This window comes from Papio anubis, chromosome 2, assembly GCF_008728515.1.
Source record: "Papio anubis isolate 15944 chromosome 2, Panubis1.0, whole genome shotgun sequence".
In the NCBI taxonomy this organism is placed as follows: Eukaryota; Metazoa; Chordata; class Mammalia; order Primates; family Cercopithecidae; genus Papio; species Papio anubis.
In genome coordinates this window covers 151492915-151512441 of record NC_044977.1, presented here as the reverse complement: position 1 = coordinate 151512441, position 19527 = coordinate 151492915, and the positions used below count along the sequence as shown (strand labels likewise).

The 19527-nt window shown below is 45.1% G+C and overlaps 1 protein-coding gene across 1 annotated transcript in view; it reads left to right on the top strand.

Annotated features, from left to right (window-relative positions):
• Nucleotides 1-19527, top strand: part of CLSTN2 (calsyntenin 2) — a 172157-nt gene that overhangs the window by 58613 nt on the left and 94017 nt on the right. The window contains exons 5-6 of the mRNA XM_031663722.1: nucleotides 2550-2735; nucleotides 13526-13774. Of these exons, the coding sequence (XP_031519582.1) occupies nucleotides 2550-2735; nucleotides 13526-13774 (435 nt within the window). The remainder of the gene's footprint in view (nucleotides 1-2549; nucleotides 2736-13525; nucleotides 13775-19527) is intronic.

Sequence of the window (19527 nt, the reverse complement as noted above, 5' to 3'; positions counted from 1 at the left end):
GAAGCATGGAGGAAAGAGGGCATCCACCTAGACTGGAGACATCCCAGAAGGCCACATGGAGGAGGTAGCGAGAGGGATGGTGATAGAAAGGGAGACTCAAGTAGAAGAAATAGCACAATCAAATACACAGTGGCAAGAAACATTTTGTACCTAGGACACTACACGGTTGGCCGTGTGTGTGGAGGGCTTCCTATAGCACTATGACTTTAGATCCACCAGACAAAAAGCCACCTTTTGCTCCAGTGGTTTGTCCTTAAGATTGCACTTGAGGCTTTTGGAGCATGGGCTGCAGCAACTTCATGATCTCATCCTCTGGGAGGGGATGGGCTAATCCAGATATAGCTCCTAAAGACTAGGAGGAAAATAACATAGAATTGGGGATATTCTCCTTTACAATTAGTTACTCTCATCCAAACATCCTCTTATTGTAAGCACCCTAGGGATGAATCTCACAACCATAATGTGCACTCTCTTCTTGTGAGACACTCTGAGAAAACCCCGTAAAGGGCAGCTGGTGACCGTGGGGGCTCAGAGCTAAAGTCAGATTGCAAAGGTACCTGAAATGTGTCAAAGTTGTGATGCATGGGGGCAGATTGTCTTCTTCCTTGCCAGGGAACAACATTGATCAGTCTCTACTGCCTGCAATGCACACATTTTCACACTCAGTCCCTACCTCAATACTGTAAGCTCAGTGCTATGGTTCCCATTTTCTTGATGAGATGCCTGAGGCTTGGAGACCTTCAGTAACCTGCGGGAGAACTTCCTGACCTTACAAAGACAAGCCAAGATTGTTGCTGCATCTGCTTCACACATGCTTCCCTGAGGCTTCCCCCAATGCATTTGTCCTTGATATTCAGGCCTCAGCTCAGAGGTTAACTCTCAAGCTAAAGGAGCCCCTCACTATCACTGGCTTTTCCTTTCATAGCACTTACTCCTCTCTGTTAGAGCAGCACAGGCTTATTCATCACCTGCCTCTCTCCCTAGGCTCCTGACTTGTTCACTGCTATACCCTTTGTACTCCAAGCAGAGCCTGGCACCTAGAAACAAACCCTGAACAAATGGTTGCTCAGTGAACAAAGCCATCTGGCTAGCCCCAAAGCCCAGCCTCTTCCAAGATACTGGTATCACATGGTGGTGCCAGTGGCCCACTGGGAACTGAGGAGTCTTCTGGTAACCGCAGCCTGATACCGAGTCCCACAGTGAAGGACTTTCTGAGTTTCTCATGGGTGAGGTCAGGCAACTTTATAGATTTTTACTTCTACTTCAGCAAAGGGATATCATCTAGCAATGTTGTATGTGACAAACATTTGGGATTAGTAAAGTAATAGCACCCATAACTCACATTGCTTGATGACTCAGAATCACTCTTCTGCACATAAATCTGGCTGAGGATGGCTGCACAGCCATCTCAGACATGTGTCCTCGCAGAGCATGGGATGCCCGCTGTGGCAGGCAAACACACGTCATCATCAGTCACTGGGAGCCTGCCTTGAGTCCACTCTGACTTTCAGGTGCTGCTGTTATTATATCAGTCAATTCCTGTGTACACTCACTTGTAGAGTTTGTATGTGTTGATTGCTCTGTTCTTGCATGGTGTCATTTTAATTGTGATTTTGTTCCTCTCTAATGCTTTATCATCTCCACATTATTGTTTCACTAAAAAGCAGTGACAAGACCATGAGACCTACTTCAATGACTCACAGTTCTGAGTGTCTGAGAATCCTTTCACCGTACCTTGTGACCTCATGAGATGCCTCAACAACCATGCTTTCTTTTGTTTTATAACAAGGCACGTGAGGCAAAGTTGAAAAATGGGGCAAGAGGCACAACACTCAAAAATATCATCAGTGGCACATTAAAAAAAAGGAGAAAGAGAAAACATTAGCACAATATTACACAAATACTACAATAATTATGGCACCTTACCTCGAGGAGATCTGACGTTTGCCTGTGAAATGAATGTAAGAAGGGTTGCCTCCCCCAGGTACTGAAATAATCTGTACCACAAGCCCCCGTGACACAAATTTACCTATATAACAAACCTGCACTTGTACACTTAAACCTAAAATAAAAGTTAAAAAATACACTTTGAGATACTAAAGCAAAGGTTAGGGATGGTGGGGGTTGCCTCTGGTGTGTTGTTGTGAAGTCCTTGAAGGAGTATCTGGGAAATGAATGAAAAGTTGTGACTGCAGCCATGGACAGGTGTGGCTCACAACACTGGTGAACTGAGTAGCTGGTATATGTTTGAAGGTGTGACTGTGTGTGCGTGTGCTCATGTGAGTATGCGTGTGCCTGCGCATGTTTTGTGTGTTCCTACGTGGCTCAGTGCAGCTGGGTGCAGTTTTCTGCATTTGCCTAGTATTTCTCAGGGAGGAAACCTTGCATAAGCAAATGTAAAACTGCCATTATTCTCAGACTGTTCCCTAATATCTAATATATGTGTTGGGGCAAATAATTCACTGGAACAAATTCACACTTCTAAAAGAAATGTTCCAGCAGAACTGACTGCACCTGATTCACTTTTCATCCTTTCCTTGTTTGTTTAGACTGGACCAAAAGGATTGAGTACCAGCCTGGCTCCGGGAGCATGGCCCTGTTCCCCAGCATTCACCTGGAGATGTGCGATGGAGCCGTGTCTTCCCTCCAGATCGTCGCAGAGCTGCAGACTAATTACATTGGGAAGGGTTGTGACCGGGAGACCTACTCTGAGAAATCCCTTCAGAAGTTATGTGGTAGGTTTTTGCCTTTTGGGATTTTTTAAATTAATTGCTTTTAAATGATGTATACCAAAAAAAGCATATCTTATTATCTTAGGGAAGAATCAGCCCTCCCTTCCTGCACCAATATGTGTAACTCCTGGATGGATTTTAAGTTTACTTGTGGCAGACGGGTTGGAAGGCCCAGCTTTTGGCACTAGACTCCTGACTCAGATTCCGTTTATTAGTTATGTGACTTTGGGCAAGTGACATGGAAAGGCAAAGCCTTTGCTCTTCTTTGGTAAAACAGGGATTAAATGGCACAATACTTTCAAGAGTACCTAGGGCAGGGCCCAAAGAAACACGAGTTCCTTTCTGCCCCACTGGTTTAGAAGAAGCTACCAGACCAGACCCAGTATGAAGAGTTAGTAGTGTCAGTCACCTGGAAAGAGATTGGTCTCCTCCCCAAAGCGCCAGCTCTATAATTTGTGGGGCCCAATGCAAATGAAAATTTGGGGCTCTTTTTCAAAAATTAACAAGAGCTTTAAAACAGAGACAGCAAAGCATTAAACCAAGGATACACAACTAAGCATTGGACCCTATGTGACTACTCAGGTTGTTATTGACAAAGCTGGTCTTGCCAAGGATGGGGTCTTTCCGTACTCAGTATCACAAAGCCAATACACAAAACCAAAAGTGAGTGTCAAGCAGTGCAGGCTTTATTCAGTGGCCGTGGAATTGAGAAGCAGGAGCATGGCTCACCATCAACTTCTCAACAAGTGAGGGTGAGGGGCTTAAGAGACAGGATTTCTCTAATGAAGGACTTGACATGAAAAGCAAAGGAAAGAATATTCATGTCTTTTCCAGAAATGGGTGGTGAACCTCCTGGAACCAGTAGTACTGCCTCCCTTTTAGTCCTTTTAAGGCTTCTTCCAGTCATTGTCGTGGCAATTGTCATTTGTCATGGTGCTGGAGGGAATATCATTTAGCATGGAAATAAGATTATCATGAAGCCTGAGGTCTTTTTGAAGTCCTTTGGTCAACTATCTTGGTTCTATGTACCAGTCTCAGCTGGTCTGGTTGCAAAGGGAACTTTTTATCACAGGCATTCTGTGTGTTAAAGATAAGCAAAGTTAGGACAGGGTAGAAATTCAGCTCTGTCATGTAGTCATTGCCCTGGGTAACAAGATCACATGCCCATGAAGCTGAGTCTGGCTGCCCACTGCAGAGAAGAGCTTGGGATGAGGGTGAAGGTGGACAAAGGAAGATACTCACTTGTGACAGAGAGGGCTTGTTGTCATTTGGCTGTGAGATGGCACCCCAAGAAAGGAGGCAGGCCAGGAGTTAGGAAGCAAAACTGATGGAGGGGTGCTCTGAAAGGTGGATATGGAGGAAAGCCAGCTTCACTGGGCACCTGCTGTGCATGCCCTGCCAGCCTCTTCACATGCATTACTTTATTTAGTTCTCCTGTCTTCACCATGAGGAGGTCACCCATCCCATTTTAGAGATGAAAAATTTGAGGCCCAGAGAGTGAAAATGACCTGTCTAAGGTCACACGATAGAAAGCAACAGAGCCAGGAATTGAAAGTAAGTCTGTCTGAATGATGGGTGTTTTAGTTCAGTATTCACTAAGGCTATCCATCCAGGCCTCTGGAGCTAGAATGTAAATCTCTCAAGTGAGTCTGTGGAATGAGAAAATGAGCATCTCATAAGGCGAGAAGCACCTCATGTGCTTTGTAACTCAGACTGTTGACATGTTGATGGGCCTCCTTCGCTCCTACTCTTGCACATAGTTCATTTCTTCCTTATTCTCTTCCAAAATACTCAGGAACTCACACTGGACTCTCCAGCCATGTTTGGGAGCTTAGGAAAGGGCTTACTCTTACACTGGGCTTGTATTTGGAGGTAACTGCATCTCCTCCAAAAGAAAGGGAGGCTGCGAATGCACAGTCTAGCCTGCCCCAAGGTGGTCCTCTTCACTACTATCTTTGGGGCAGTTTTTCTCCCTCAACTTTCACACACACACACATGCACATATACACACATACACACACACAAGCACACACACCCCTTCACCCACACTGTTCTAACCCAAGGAACCAAGTAAAAATATTTAGAACTGAATGTGAAATAAACCCAGGTTGATATTGTCATGTTCCATTTTTCATGTCACCTGGCTGGCAGGGAAGGCCTATGGGACTGCACACCTCTCCAGAATGATGCAGTAGATCGGAAAAATCACCACAACTTCAATATTCCATACAGCTCTTTCAAAAATGGTTGTAAGGCAGAAAACTGCCTCCAGTCCTCTCCTCCATTCTGTGGCAGAGAAGCCACCTAAGATGACATCTGAGTTTGAAGGAATACCCCATTTTCCTCCCCATGCACCTGAATTATAAGTCAACTCAACCCCAGGCCACTGTGGGTTAGCATCATTTCCTAAACTCCTCCAGGTTAGAAGAGATGATGGGATCAGCTTGTTAAAGATCAGATGAGCCCAAGGGCATGCGCTTGTGATTTGATTTTGAATGTTGCTGGGGAGAGATGGGGAGATAGGGAGTGTGATAAGGATTTCCTGAAGGAACAAATTTTCGAACAAAATTGCATCTCATATGTTAACACAGTTCATTCTGTCTGTGCTGCCAACATCGCCTGGCAGGACAGGTGAATTCATCCAGCAAGGCAGTTTCCCCCAAGATGCGGCCTTATTTGGTGCTGGGAGCTGCCCTTTGAAGGACAGAAGTCTGTGCTTCTCTCCATAGCACTGCCCCCCACACCTATGAGAATCCTGTCCCAATAACCCTGCTGAGCAGGCTCAGTCCTGCCTCTACATTAGAAGCCTGGCTTTTGAACTGCACTGGAGGAGAGCTCAGATAAAAAGGGTAAAAGCAAATAAGTGAGGCCCAGATGCAAATCCTATCCTGGGGTCAGCTTCCATGTAGGGACTCATGTTCTCCCCACCCGTAAGGGAAATGTAGGCTGGATCACTTCTACAATGGAAGCTGGGTTGTAATACTTGACTCCTGTAGGGTACTTTCGGTTCCAGAGACAAGTTTCTGTGTGTCTTCAGTGGATGGTAGACAAGCTTCTTGCTGGGCTTCCCAACTGGGGAGCTGCCATGACCATTTAAGCCTCAGTATTCATGCATTTTTCATCCTACAAATCTTTATTGACTTTGGATGGAAACAGGGAGACCAATTAGGGTATTGGAGCCATGGTCTAAGCAAGAGATAATGAGTTCTGAACCAGGGGAATGGCAGGAAGGAGGAATTTAAGACAGACTTTGGAGACAAAATCAGCAAGATTCAATGATTGATTAGTTGTCAGGAGTAAGAGAGGAGTCTAAAAAGGTTCTTGTGTGAGTGTCTAACTGAATGAGGGCGCTGCCAACCAGAGCTAGGTATCCAGGATCAAGGGCAGATCTAAGGGACAACGGCGGCAGTTGCCTGTGGTACACCCAGGTGTGGGCACCACATTCTAGCCTGATTCTCGACCCTCCCAAAGATCAGCCTCCACCTGCTGATCCATTACTGCAGCACATTTTGCCCTGATGTTCTGCCTCTGCTTGGTCAGGGCACCCGTTTTGGTCCCTCTGCCTGGTTCCTTCTCATCCATAAGCCTTCACTCACATTCTCCTCTCACTAGGATGTTCTCTCTCCCCTTCACCTCTCCAAACCCTTCCCTCCAGTCAGCATTTGCCTGCCCTCTATGCACACCAGGAGTCAGTCTATGGAGCTACCTTGGCAGTTTGAGTTCTGGAGTCTCCTCTGTGAAGCTGTAGTCATGCAGTAACCTAGCCATGGATATCTCCTCAGAGGGTCATCATGGAAATCTGGACGTTGCCCACCTGCTTCCTCCTCCTGCAATGTAGGCCCCATCAGGAGCAGCGAGGGAATCTGGTTTAAGTGGGAGTTGGACAACAGCTGGTGTGAAGCCTGCTGTCAGGAGGTACTTGAGTAGATGCAGAAGCACTTGAAATGCCTCTTTGGGCCTAGGGAAGCATTGGATGTCAGGCATATTGCTTCATGGATTTATGCATGGAGACACTGCCATTCTGCTTTGGACAAAAAAAATGGAGGTCCCCTGAACCTCTGTGTCCCCTTTAGCTTGTGGGGTCAGATGTAACTCAAGTGGCCCCCACCTTCCTTTGCTCTACCTGAAGCCAGGCTTCTTAGAGAAGCGGGGCCAACTGCTTATCACTTCCTCTGAATTCATAGATCCCCATGAAGGACCCTGCCATCTAGGCACCAGACTTTCCAGAGATGCGTGTCACGGAACTATCTTGAGTATGAGATGACAGAGAAGCCCTCAGTGGGACCTCTTGGCCAAATTAAATTTGACATTAACAACAGCCCGAGAAAAGGTCCACTTTGATGGCCCTACATCACTACATATTACAGAAACTAGAAAAGTAGTCAGTGGTGCATATGCCCTTGGTGGCACCGAGGCCAGGAACCTTGGTGGTTCCTCATAGGGACCACAGCACTCCTGGCTGCTGGCCAGTACCTCCTGTACATGATGTGTGGGTCAGCTGTGTTGTGTGGAGTGAAGAACGCTGAGGGCAGGTCCTGTTGAACAAAAGACCATAGAGTGAGAGTGTGCTGCAAAAATCACATGGTTCATGTGTCAGAGCAGTGCACATGACCAGACCCTAAGTTGTTCTCAGGATTTATGTACTTGTGAGCCCAGGAGACTTTTGTAGAGGGCTCGCTCATTCATTCATTCCTGCACAAATTTATTAATTCAACAAATATCTGTTGAGTATTCAGATGCTGTGCCAACTCTTAAAATAATGTAGAGATTAAAAGACCATGTAGTTCTAATGTTGTATTTCACAGTAGGGCAACTATTGTTAATAATACTGTATTGTATATTTCAAAATAGCTAGAAGAAAGAAGTTTGAATATTCTCACCCCCAAAGAAGTGATAAATATTTGAGTGGTAGATTTGCTAATTATCTTGAATTGATTATTACCCAAGGTATACATGCATCTAAATATTGCATTGTACCCCATAAATATGTATAATTGTTATGTGTCTTTTTAAATGTTTTTAACATATAAAAACAATTCAGCCTTCTGGAGAAGACAGACATGTTAAGAAAATTACAATGCAATTTTTTAGTAGCTATAAAAGTCCATGGTTTTCTAGTGCACCTTGCAGCTCAGCAGAACTTGTTCTCACTAATAACCACCATCAGAGGTTTTCATACCCTCATAATAGCCCAACTACAGGAAGCCATGATGGATTTCTCTAAGACATTGCTAAAGAGCTGGAGCTTCTCAGCATGACAATGTCAGTCTCCTAGTCATAGCCAGTGCCTCCATTCTCAGAGAGGTGAAGTGGGCCTTTTGCTTTAAGCAAAATAGGTGAACACCTGTTGGAAGTCTGATTAGATCCCCACTCATACAACAGCAAAGGGCTGCACACACTGACTCGTGGATGCTGACAGTGAGCAGTGGGCTTCTTTCTTATGCTTATTTCTTGCAGGGCATTTAAGCAACTACAATTCAACATGGCCCACTATGTTAGGGGGAGGATTTTGCCTGCAGTGGCAAATACATACCAAGCTGGAAAGCAACCAGGTATCCATGGCTTTCACTCAGGATCCTGGCCAACCACCCAGATGAAGCAAAACCTAGTATGCTTCACCTAGCAATCCAAGTTTCTGATTCCAGGGCCTTGGAGGAACTCCTGTTTTCTAGGATTCTAGAAGCGAAATGATAGTTTCATTGTGGGATCAACAGCATGTGAACTCCTGAAAGGACATCAGAAAGTCCTGCGTGCCTATGCTTAAGGTATACGGATAGAGAAATGGGAATTTTAACTGCCGATGACAATCACTGATGTGGATTATCAGTCAGGGTAAGACAGGTTAACAACTGACTGCCAAGTTTCACTGTCTTACAATAACAAAGGTTTATTTAACATTTTTACCACGTGTTCTTGGATTGGCTGTGGCTCTGCACCATGTTAGCTCCCTACCAGGATCCAGGAAAATGGAACAGCTTTGATCTAAAACATTGTTGATTTCCTGGTAGATGGAAAAGATGCATGGTGAACCACAGACGGGCTCTTAAGGCTTCTGCTCTGATATGACACATGTCACATGCACACGTATTTCATCCATCGGAGCAAGTCTCATGGCCAAGCTGATATCAGTGGGTCAGAGATTTGTGTTGTGAATAGAATACATTCTACCACCACAAAGTCCCGGCAGTCGATACAGCACTTGTCAAGAGGGCCTCCCTCGCTCTTCCCCTGAGATTCTGCATCACTGAACTCCTCCACCCACTGAGCTTCGTCCTTCAGAAAATAAAAGACTTTCATTGCATCCCTCAACTACTTCTGCTGGGTTCATGGCTGCATTCTCATGGCAGTGCCTGGCATAACTTAGACATTACATAAACATCTATTGGCATAATATGGAGTTGATATTGCCAATTGTGAGAATATCTTACAGAGTGAGGTCTGTGTCCTTGATTATACTGGATCCTCTCCCTGAGATTCCCCACTTATCCCTGCCCTTTCTCATGCCTAGGGGTGGATCCTGAGGAGGCACAACTGGTGGCCCCATGTCAGTCACTCTTGCCACAGGCTCCTTGAAGTGCTAAGGACCCTCTGGCCTCACCAAGGCCATCCAGAGAAGAATGCAAATTCATCAGTTAAGAAGGTCAGACAGTGACTGCCATCCCTAGGCCCCATTTGGGCTTTTGTACCACAGTATGCCCTGAAATCTGCCTCATTCGTTGTGTGTATTTTCTATTTTCTGGCTCTGAGTGGCTTCCCCATCCTGCTAGGGCCCAGGGACGTCAAATTGGACCTCATCCCTGGTTTCAATCCCCAGTACTCAAGCTGCAGCTGCTGTATACAAGACCAGTGTGAATCCTCAGCAGCCTGGGGTCACCAGGGACCTTCGCGGAGGATTCCAAAGGAGCATCTTAAATACACCCTGATGTGTAGACAGTGCTGCATCATCACTGCAAGTGATGCATTCTGTTTACCCACTGCCTTCCCATGGGATCCCTGGGTAGAAGAGAGACAGAAAAACCGTGGAGAAAATAAATCTTCTCTGTTTGTTTAAGTGTACCAAAAAATGAAATATAATCTGTTAAGTTTGTGGAAGTCTGCACCATCTGGTTAAACGCAGCTTGATGGTTTCTGGCAGGCAACATCTGCGGGTTAAGGAAAGTGGCCTGCCGCTCCCACTCAGCGGGGAAGACAAAAAGCCCCACATTATGGCTTTGCCAGGGCATATGTCCTCAATGTGCCCCTCTGTCAGAGCAGTGGCCTGTGTAGGGAGGTGGAGTTCCGTGTGACTAGGCTGTGCTTGGCAGGTCATATGATTGGCCCCCTAAACACTACTGTGTGGTAGAAAGAACACTAACTGGGTGTCTGAGAGCTGGGCCTGCTTCTAGCTAGCTGTGACTTTGATTTTGGTCCAGTCGTTTCCCCTCTCTGGGCCTCAGTTTCTATGGTTGCAAAATGAGTAGAAGGTTACAAGATCTCCCTCCAGGTCCACTGAGGAGGTGCAATGGGGAGCATGGGCTTTGGAGCTGGGAGGTCCTGGTGATGGGTTCACTTGCTAGCTGGTTGCCATCCTGGACTCGGTCTGCCTAGGGCTCTTTATCTGTAACCTGAAATCTTAACAATATTCACCGCACAGAAGAGTAACTAAAAAAACACATGTAAGGCTCTTAATTCAAGCCTGCTACTCATTTTGTGCCTAGTAAGACTTCATAGGAAAACAATAACGTTCTGTAACTATAAAAAATAAGGTTATGTAGGCCGGGTGCAGTGGCTCACGCCTGTAATCCCAGCATTTTGAAAGGCCGAGGTGGGCAGATCACCTGAGGTCAGGAGTTCGAGACCAACCTGGCCAACATGGTGAAACCCCATCTCTTCTTAAAATACAAAAATTAGGCATAGTGGTGCATGCCTGTAATCCCAGCTATTCAGGAGGCTGAGGCAGGAGAATCATTTGAACCCGAGAGACAGAGGTTGCAGTGAGCCGAGATCGCGCCACTGCACTCCAGCCTGGGTGAGAGAGTGAGACTCTGTCTCAAAAATAAAATAAATGAAATAAAATAAAATAGTTACGTAAATATTGGATATATCTATAGAATAACCCTGACCAGCACTGGGTTATTTTATAACCAATTTTGTCTCCCAACCTTCCCTTGATGTCATCCCCCATGACCCCAGGCATGGTCCTCTCTGCTGTGTACATCTCTCTATATATCCAAACCTGTTTGGAAGGAAATTCACCATCAATTTCTTCACTGGTCTAAGGTATTAACTGAAGTGTGAATACTATAGGAACAGCAATGTCCTTAGCCAAAAAAAGGACCCTCTGGTGGTGGAGTTTCAAGCCCTGCTAGACCCCACCCTGCTTCCCCTATGTGGAGGCCCAGCTGCTCCACATGGTGGCAAAGCTGGCCTCTGCAGCCACCACACACACATCTCTGCACCGGGCCCTGCTAGATCATGTTAGTCCCATTGGCTTGAGCTAGAAGTCAGAAGCCCTGAGTGCTCAGCCTGCATCTCTCTGGCCACCCCAGGTTTCAGGAACCAACACACTCTGTGTGTACCCCTGTCACCAGCTGTCTTCACACTGGACAAGTTTTGGTATCAGACTCAACTTAATAGGTCAAAGAAGCTATTGCCATGTTGTGTTATTACAGGAGCACTAGGAAAATGCACTTTCCCCAAAAAAACCATGTATCTCCTACTTCCAAACCACTCACAAATCTCTCTCTGCTACCACCTTGATAGATATCTTTCTTAGAAATATCTGTGGAGGGTGGTATTAAAGGACAGCAAAATTTTATTGGCCATTAAAACATTTGTATAAATTAGTTTATCACATAAGTAACATGGATATCAATTAAGGAGTTAGCAACAGGGGATGAGAACAGGTAAGTGTGATGAGAGGCGTGGGGCGTGGACAAGGGGCTGGATGGGCCCACCTCAGCATTGGGTGAATTTCCAGGAGCATCTTGTGAGAGAGCCCTGAGTGGGAGAAAAGGCAATTATAAATATTAACTGAGGGCCTACTATATGTCAGGTGCAGTAACAGGCAAAATATCTAGGAAATACTCATGTAAATAATACTGTCAACTCTGCCCACACTTCCCTTTGATAAATACAAGCTACAGCATGAGCATGAATTGGGAGATTTTAATCTCCACCTTCACAGACACCACAGTTCCAGAAGCCTCTCCCAGAGTGAACCTGTCATGGTGATAAGCAGAGCATCTGGACTCTAAGGATACATGCTCTTCACATAGCATAACCTTCTGTTGCTAGCCAATGGATATAGACCTGATGATCTCCTCCACAGACTGAGGGAAAACTGGCTGAGTTGAACATTTTCAAACAAGTAGACTGATTTCCAACATGGCACCTTCCTTGAGGAATCTTCAAAGGGTCATTTTAATGGTAGGAGATTTTTTTTTTTTTTTTGTAATGGCTGTCTTTGGAACCCATACCCTAGGTAAGATGAGGCTCTGATATACAAAAGTCAAAAATCCAAAGCCTGGGCAATTGGCAGGTAATACACACAACCACTGTCCATTAAACCCGTCAGAGTTTATGACTGACTGGTCAGTGCCATACCAGGAAAGAGCCCCCATGCTCCTACCTGTCCAACACAGGTCACACTTTAGACTCCCTGACTCTTATTATTTGAAAATGACTGCAAGTTCCTGGCCCTCCTTCCCCTAGCGCCTGAGCCCTGTTTGTGTATGGAACAGAAGGATGGAAAGAATTCTATATTTGAGCCTCTGTGGAGAGTCAACAGAAGCCCCAGACCCACCCAGCAGGACAATCCAGTCTTCTCTGGCAGGCCAGTTGTCGCCTCTCACCTCAGCCCCGCCCTCCACAAAGTTGGTGATTCTTCTAAAATAAACCTGCCCCCACTCCTGCTGCCTCAGACGAAGTCTTCGTACCTTAACCTGAGTACTATTGTAGTAGCAGCAGAAAAAATAATGACAATGATAACGTGATAGCTAACACTGAGTGAACCTTCGCCATGCAGTGAGCATGCTACTGCCTGATGCATTATCTCATTCAACCCTCACAACTCACTGGGAAGAGGAAACAGAGTCACAAAGGTCAACTGATTTGCTCATAGTCACGAAGCTAGCAAATTTTGCTGCCAGGTGTCAAATTCAAGTTCTGCTGACTTCAAAACTTGTGTTCTCAACCACTGCATCATTTGGCCTCAATACATATTTGTAAAAAAGTGTAATGAGTGGCTCATGCTCCTTCTCTTGGGATCAGGACATAGAATTTTTCCCAATCACAGCCCTGATCACATTTTGTCAACTTGCTGGCTCTGAGCTCCTCTATGTCAGGGACTGTGTCTGACTGACCTTCGTAGATCCAGCACCTAGCAGGGGTCTTGGCACATGGTTAGTGCTCAGTAGATGACTGGCAGGTTAACAGATGGATAGGTGTGTGAGTGAATCCATCCACCCAAATCAAATCCTGGCTTTCTCCAGGAACCCTCCCTGCTAGTAAGAGTCCCCAGGGTTTTTCCAACTTTCTAAATTCCTCCAACACTTTTTTCTTGCATCCTATCTTGCCACGTGCAGCATTTTGTCTGTAAGTTACTGATGCCTCCCCAAGAAAATCATTAAGTAACTCAGGGGCTGGAATAGCATTTGGCACTTCTTTTCCTAATTCACATAGCTCAGGGTTAGGCACAGACATCTCTGAGTAAGTACACTGAGTAGTTCATCTTGACCTAGGAGCAGAAAACAGATGAGGACACCGCCCCATTAGGAATGACCTGTTGTCCTTTCTTTCCCGACCCTCTGCAGGAGCCTCCTCTGGCATCATTGACCTCTTGCCATCCCCTAGTGCTGCCACCAACTGGACTGCAGGACTGCTGGTGGACAGCAGCGAGATGATCTTCAAGTTCGATGGCAGGCAGGGCGCCAAAATCCCTGATGGGATTGTGCCCAAGAACCTGACCGATCAGTTCACCATCACCATGTGGATGAAACACGGCCCCAGCCCTGGTGTGAGAGCCGAGAAGGAAACCATCCTCTGCAACTCAGACAAAACCGGTGAGTCTCTAGCCCAGCCCTTCCACCCCTACCCCAGCGGCTGCCCATTTTGTCCCAGATGGTTGGACATGGACACAGCCAAGGAGGATGTGGAAGAAAAGCAGGAGCCTGAGAGGAACCCTGCCAAGATATACTCTGGTCTCTGGTTTTCTGGCTGCTGATTTTCCAGGCTTGGCTCGAGGTAGAGCAGGAGCAGAAAAGTGGGGAAAGTAGGGGTACAGACACAAAGAATGTAAAAGCTGGAATCAGCGGTTTTCAAACTGGATTCCTCAGAACCCCAGCATTCCCAGAAGTGCTTTAGGTCTGCTGTAAGTGAGATGCGGGTGAGAGAGGCATCTTTATTCCTACTTCAAACAAAGAAGCTCCACGTTGACTGTATTATATACAGTAAGATTTCCAAAAGCTATCTTTTGAATAAAGTACTGCTAATTGAGAATAGCAGTTTGAAAACCTCTGCCATATATAGTAATGATAGCTACCATTCGTTAGGCTTTTCAGCATGCTGGGCCTGTGCAAGAAGTTCACGGCTTGGTAGTTAAAGTCCCCTAACACTTATTAGCTAGATAACCTTGGCAAGTTGTTTAGCCTTTCCGTGTCTCACTTTACCTGTCAGTAAAAGGGGTGTTTCAGTAGTATCTACCTCATAGGGTTCTTATGAGGATTAAATGACTTCATGAAGTGTTCAGAACAGTGCCTGGCACAAAGGAAGTGTGATAATCTGTGTGAGCTATTACTATTCTAAACACAGGTCTCTATTAGTTATTTTATAAAAGCCTTATTGTTTTTGCAGTTTTAAGGATAAAACATTCCTTAGAGGTTAAATAACTTGTCACAAGTAGTGATACAGTCAGTATCAGAACTGGAATGTCAGCTTAGATCCAACTAAATCCAAACCTATGCTCTTATCACTACACCCACCCCATCCCCACACACATATACAAACATCCCGAGATCTTATGCAAATTGTCCAACTCTGCATTTAGTTACAATCCTACAATTTCCCATTTCAAATACAACTTTTGATAAAACACCCAAAATAAATAACAACCACAGCGGATGTAACAGTAAAAATACAATATAGAAGAAGAGCTGAAGCTCGCCCTCTGCTGTTGGACAGCTAAATTTTCCATCTCAGCTTGACCACTTCTTAAGGTGTGACCTTTGAGGAGCTGCTAATCTCTCTGAGCCTCAGTTTCCCCATAGGTAGAATAGGGGAAATACACTTGAAATAAAGTATGAAATTACTTAGTAGCATCACATGCATAAATCAGCGTTCCATTAATTTAGTTGATGTTGTTACTATAATTATCATTATTATTTCCAGTTTTATTCCTCATTACACTGCTACAAGAACACCATGTTCTCTGGTTCAATTGATCTTTATAATAAATGTTAATGTATTTTCTGGATACAGAAACCGAGAGGTGCCTGGCTTTCCCTATTTATATGGCAAGTCTATGTAGGAGTCAGTGCCAAGGACAGGTTTTTCTTTGGGACCTTCATGCAGTAAGGTAGAGGTTTGGGACGCAGTTCAGTAGCCTGTGCAGTGCCCTGTGAGGTGCTCCCATCATAATCCAGGAGCCAGCATCCCAATGAGACAACAGCTTAAGAATATGCAGACAAATACAAAGCAGTGTGAGCTGGGGTCAGTGGCCATGCACATATAGTCCTTTCCGAGCTATATCGAGTCCCTGGGGAGGCAAGTCAGACAGATATAAATGTTCCTGTTTACAAAGGAGGAAACTGGAATATGGAAGGTTGAGTGATTGGCCCAGGATAACACAGATGATTACCAAGAAAGACAGGATTGGACCTAGATCCTCTGACCCTGAGTCCCAGGCCCATGCTATTGCACCAGTGGTCCTCATTCAAATAAAGTAGTGCACTTGTAAAAACGTGTAGATGCTAGAGCCCCACCCAGCTCAATAAGAATCTTGGAGGAGCCTAACGGGCAGCCATGGCTGAACTCTGCCTCAACCATCATCACAGCAGTCCCCGGAGAAGGCACTCAGCACCCCCAAATTAGCAGCACCTGGTGCTCCGCTTGGGCCCTTGTGTGAAACAACACTCAAGATTGGCACAGAGAAAGTGCGAAGATTTTTCTCTAACTTTTCTGACAGCAAGAAAAAAAATCTCTAAACACCCCATCCTAAATTTTAAAAAAAATCTGGAATAAATGAAAGCTTGTTTATGGCTTTTTTACATCTACATTTTTTTCAAGTTATAAAGCAATGTATGTCTACAGTGGAAACATGAAAAACACAGAAAAGTGTAAAAGAGAACACACAAATTACCTGAAATTCTAACCACTGGGGAGATATTTTCTGATAACATTTAGTACATTTCATTACAATGTTATTTTTGCTTCTGTGTATATGTAGAATGTCCTTACATTCTTATAATATCTGATATTATTGTGTCATCAGTTACCTTTATATAACATTATCTCCACATCATTTCTCCATGTGATAAAATATGTTTTAAAATATGGATTATTTGGGAGTTTAAAACTCTGCCATGTAGATTTATCATACTTCATGTCACTGGCCCCCTTTCATTAGATATTTACATTGTCTTCTTTTAAATGCAAACACAGCAATGTTGTAAAGAGTATTCTGGTGTATACCTTTTGGACATTTCTTATTATTTCAACCAGAAGTTGAATTACTGATTCAAACAATAGAAATGTTAGGGAAGGAAGCTTTTGCTGTCAATTGTCAAATTGCTCTTCAAGAAGATTGCACTAAGTTCTGTCTGGTGTACTAAGTAAAACTTACTAATGCTGTTCCATTATACATTATTTTCTAAATAGTTGGATAACAGAATTGACAAGTCAGCAAAGGCTAACTGCAAAAAAGAGAGAGGACCAATGACAACACTACCACCACCAAGAAAAACACCTCAGTAGCTAACATTCTTTCCCCACGGTTTTACCTCCTGTCATTGTCTAGTAGCTTCAGGTGGGTCTGGAGGGTAGGGGAGCTCTGCTTTGCCTGGAACGCTCAGAAGCCAAGGATTCTTGCATCATCTGCTGCTGACATTTTCAACCGTAGAACAGAAAGTAAGGCTAGAGCTGAACACAGAAGGATTTTATTGACCAGAACAGAAAGTATCATGTTTGACTTCTAATACACATTCCATTTGCCAGAACTTAGTCACATTGCCCCACCTACCCATGGGGGAGGCTGTGAAATGAGTTTAGATGTGAACCTAGGAGCAAAGAAAATAGGTTAGGTGAACACATAGCCGTGTGTCTACCTTGAGGTCACTGTGTGGGGCCCTGTACCCCTCTAAGCCCACCTCTGTTGGGGTTTACCTCTCCATTCCTCCCGTGAACTGTGCACTTTCCAGTCACCTTCCATGATTCCTTCTCAGCCCCTGCCTTATCACAGTAATCAATCCTCTCCGACACACACATCTGCTCCTCTGGCTGGAATCTTCTTCCCCTGGCATGCAGCCCTTTTCTGTCTCTGAGTTTGAACTGAGAACAATGAATGATCAGTGGCTACGTACAGTGCTAGCCACTGCCCTACAGGGTTTTCTAAGAGAGAGGGGCCAACCTTGTTCAGTAATCACCAGGTGAGAGAGACGGAGGTGTCAGCCTGGTAGAGAGTGCTAGGATGGTCCCCCTGCCTGCTAGGAAAGGGATGGGGGTATTTTCACACTTACAGAGGTGCCCAGAAAACCATTCAGAAGGACTGAGGTTGTCGTCTGTAGAAAGGAAGTGAGAACCTTACTTTTGCTGCCAGTTGGCTGAGCTGTAAACACTCTTAAGTCTGCTCCAGGCTGGTGTCAGAGCAGAGCCCAGGAGAGTCCTGGAAAAGCCTGACTTATGTCGAGTTTAGGGTACATGAAGGCTTGGCCCTGATTCTTACCCAGGGTGTCTGAAGGCAAGCAAATGATGGGGCTGCCACAGTTATAGGGTAAGGAGAGAGGGTCCGGAGGGAGAGAGGTTTCCCTGGTACAGTTTGGCAGAACACAGGTGTTTTTGTTCTTGTGGGCCAAATGGACATCCAGAAATGTGCAAGGCTAGCAACCAGAGGGCTGCATGCCAGAAAGGGGGGTTGCAGCAGCAGGAGCTGATGTGTGTGCTGGAGGGGATTCCTGCGAGAAGGGAGAAGCTGAGGAGGAATTATGGAAGATCAACTGGAAAGAAAATCTTTCACACGAGGAATGGAGAGGTGAGGGCTAATAAAGTGGAATTGCAGCAAGCACACATGTCCCAGCAACCCAGAAAAGGAGTGTGTCACTTACCATATCAATTCCTATGTAAAGATTTATGGCAGGGCCATCCTTACAGAGGGTGGGGAGGTGAAGATGGCAATGTGGAGACCTCTGCAGAGCCTTTGGAAATGAAAAACTCTACTGGCTTTTTAAAGAGACTTTATACTTCTTTTCCTCTCATCCATATTCCCCTACGTCTGACCATGGTTAGAACTAGGAGGAGGTTGGGGGATGAGGATGTGGAACAAGAAGAATGAAAGATCTTACCCCATCCTTTCCCTATTGTGGGCCACCAAGCCATGGGTAAAGACTGAGTGGAGAAGAGGAACATCTGTTTTAACTGGATGAGAGACTAATGTTTGATTTGGATTAAACCCTTCAAGACTATTCTAATTCATGAAAGTGAGCAGAAGGCTTTAGGATCTACCTGAGACGTGGACAGAGAGAAGGGAAGAAAGATTCAACAAAGAATTCCTAAGGACAGGAAAAGGAATAAAATGGATTCCTGAGCAAATCACATCACCAACACAGTGAATGAGCCAGGTACCCTGGCATATGAGTTGACTCTGTGAATTCAGAGAAAGGGAGTAGAAGGAGGAAGAAACCTCCCAGACTAGAAGCTGCTGTAGTACAGTGAGGTTTGCCCATCCATTCTTCTTGTTCCACCCCCTTAGCCCCAGCTTCTCCTAACTCCGAATAAAACTAAAGGCAAAAATTCTTCCTTTCTATGTTTCCTAAGAGTTATCAACAGAAACCACAGAAAAGTCAGTTATACAGTGATGAGGGGGACCAGAAATCTTCAGTAAAATCCCCATAAGCAGTCCAGGGTGTTTTGCCCGTCCAAAGACTAAAAATGGTCCCCCAGATAACGGCCGAGGCCAGCCCTGCCACAGTCAGACCCTGACCATTCTCCTTCCTGTCATCCCCTGGTTGTGTTCTCAAGAATGGTGATGCTTCCCTGGGAGCACTACTTTGTTATGTTGCCCTGGTCATGAGGCAGTATGATAGTTCTTCTAATAAGTAACAGTTACGGAGTATTTGTTCTGGGCAGATGCATTCCACACATTTCCTCTTTGTGTCAATTGAGAGGCTTTCAGCTGTAAGGGATGGAAAGTCCAGAACAAACTGATATCAGATAGCCAAAAAATCAAATAATACAGAGAATGTAGGTATCTTGTAACTGAAAACATCCAGAGCTATGAAGGTTCATGAAGTCATCATCAAGGTAAAGTGCATCTAAGGCCGGGCTCCTTTTCTCTGCAATTTCTCAGATCTGTGCCTGTAAGTGTATCCATTTTACATGAGCAAATATGGCTGCACAGCTCCAAGCCTCCCGGTGGTACAATACAACTTCCAGTGGGAAGGAAAGTATCTCTTCTGTTTGCTTTCTGCTAAAAGAGCAGTTCTCTCCCAGAACTGCTGAGAAAAGTGCTCATATCACTGGCTTGAACTGAGCCACTTGCCAACTCCTGACAGAAGCTTTGAAGCCAGGAGAATGGCCTGTGCTAGGAACATGGTCATGGATCCTG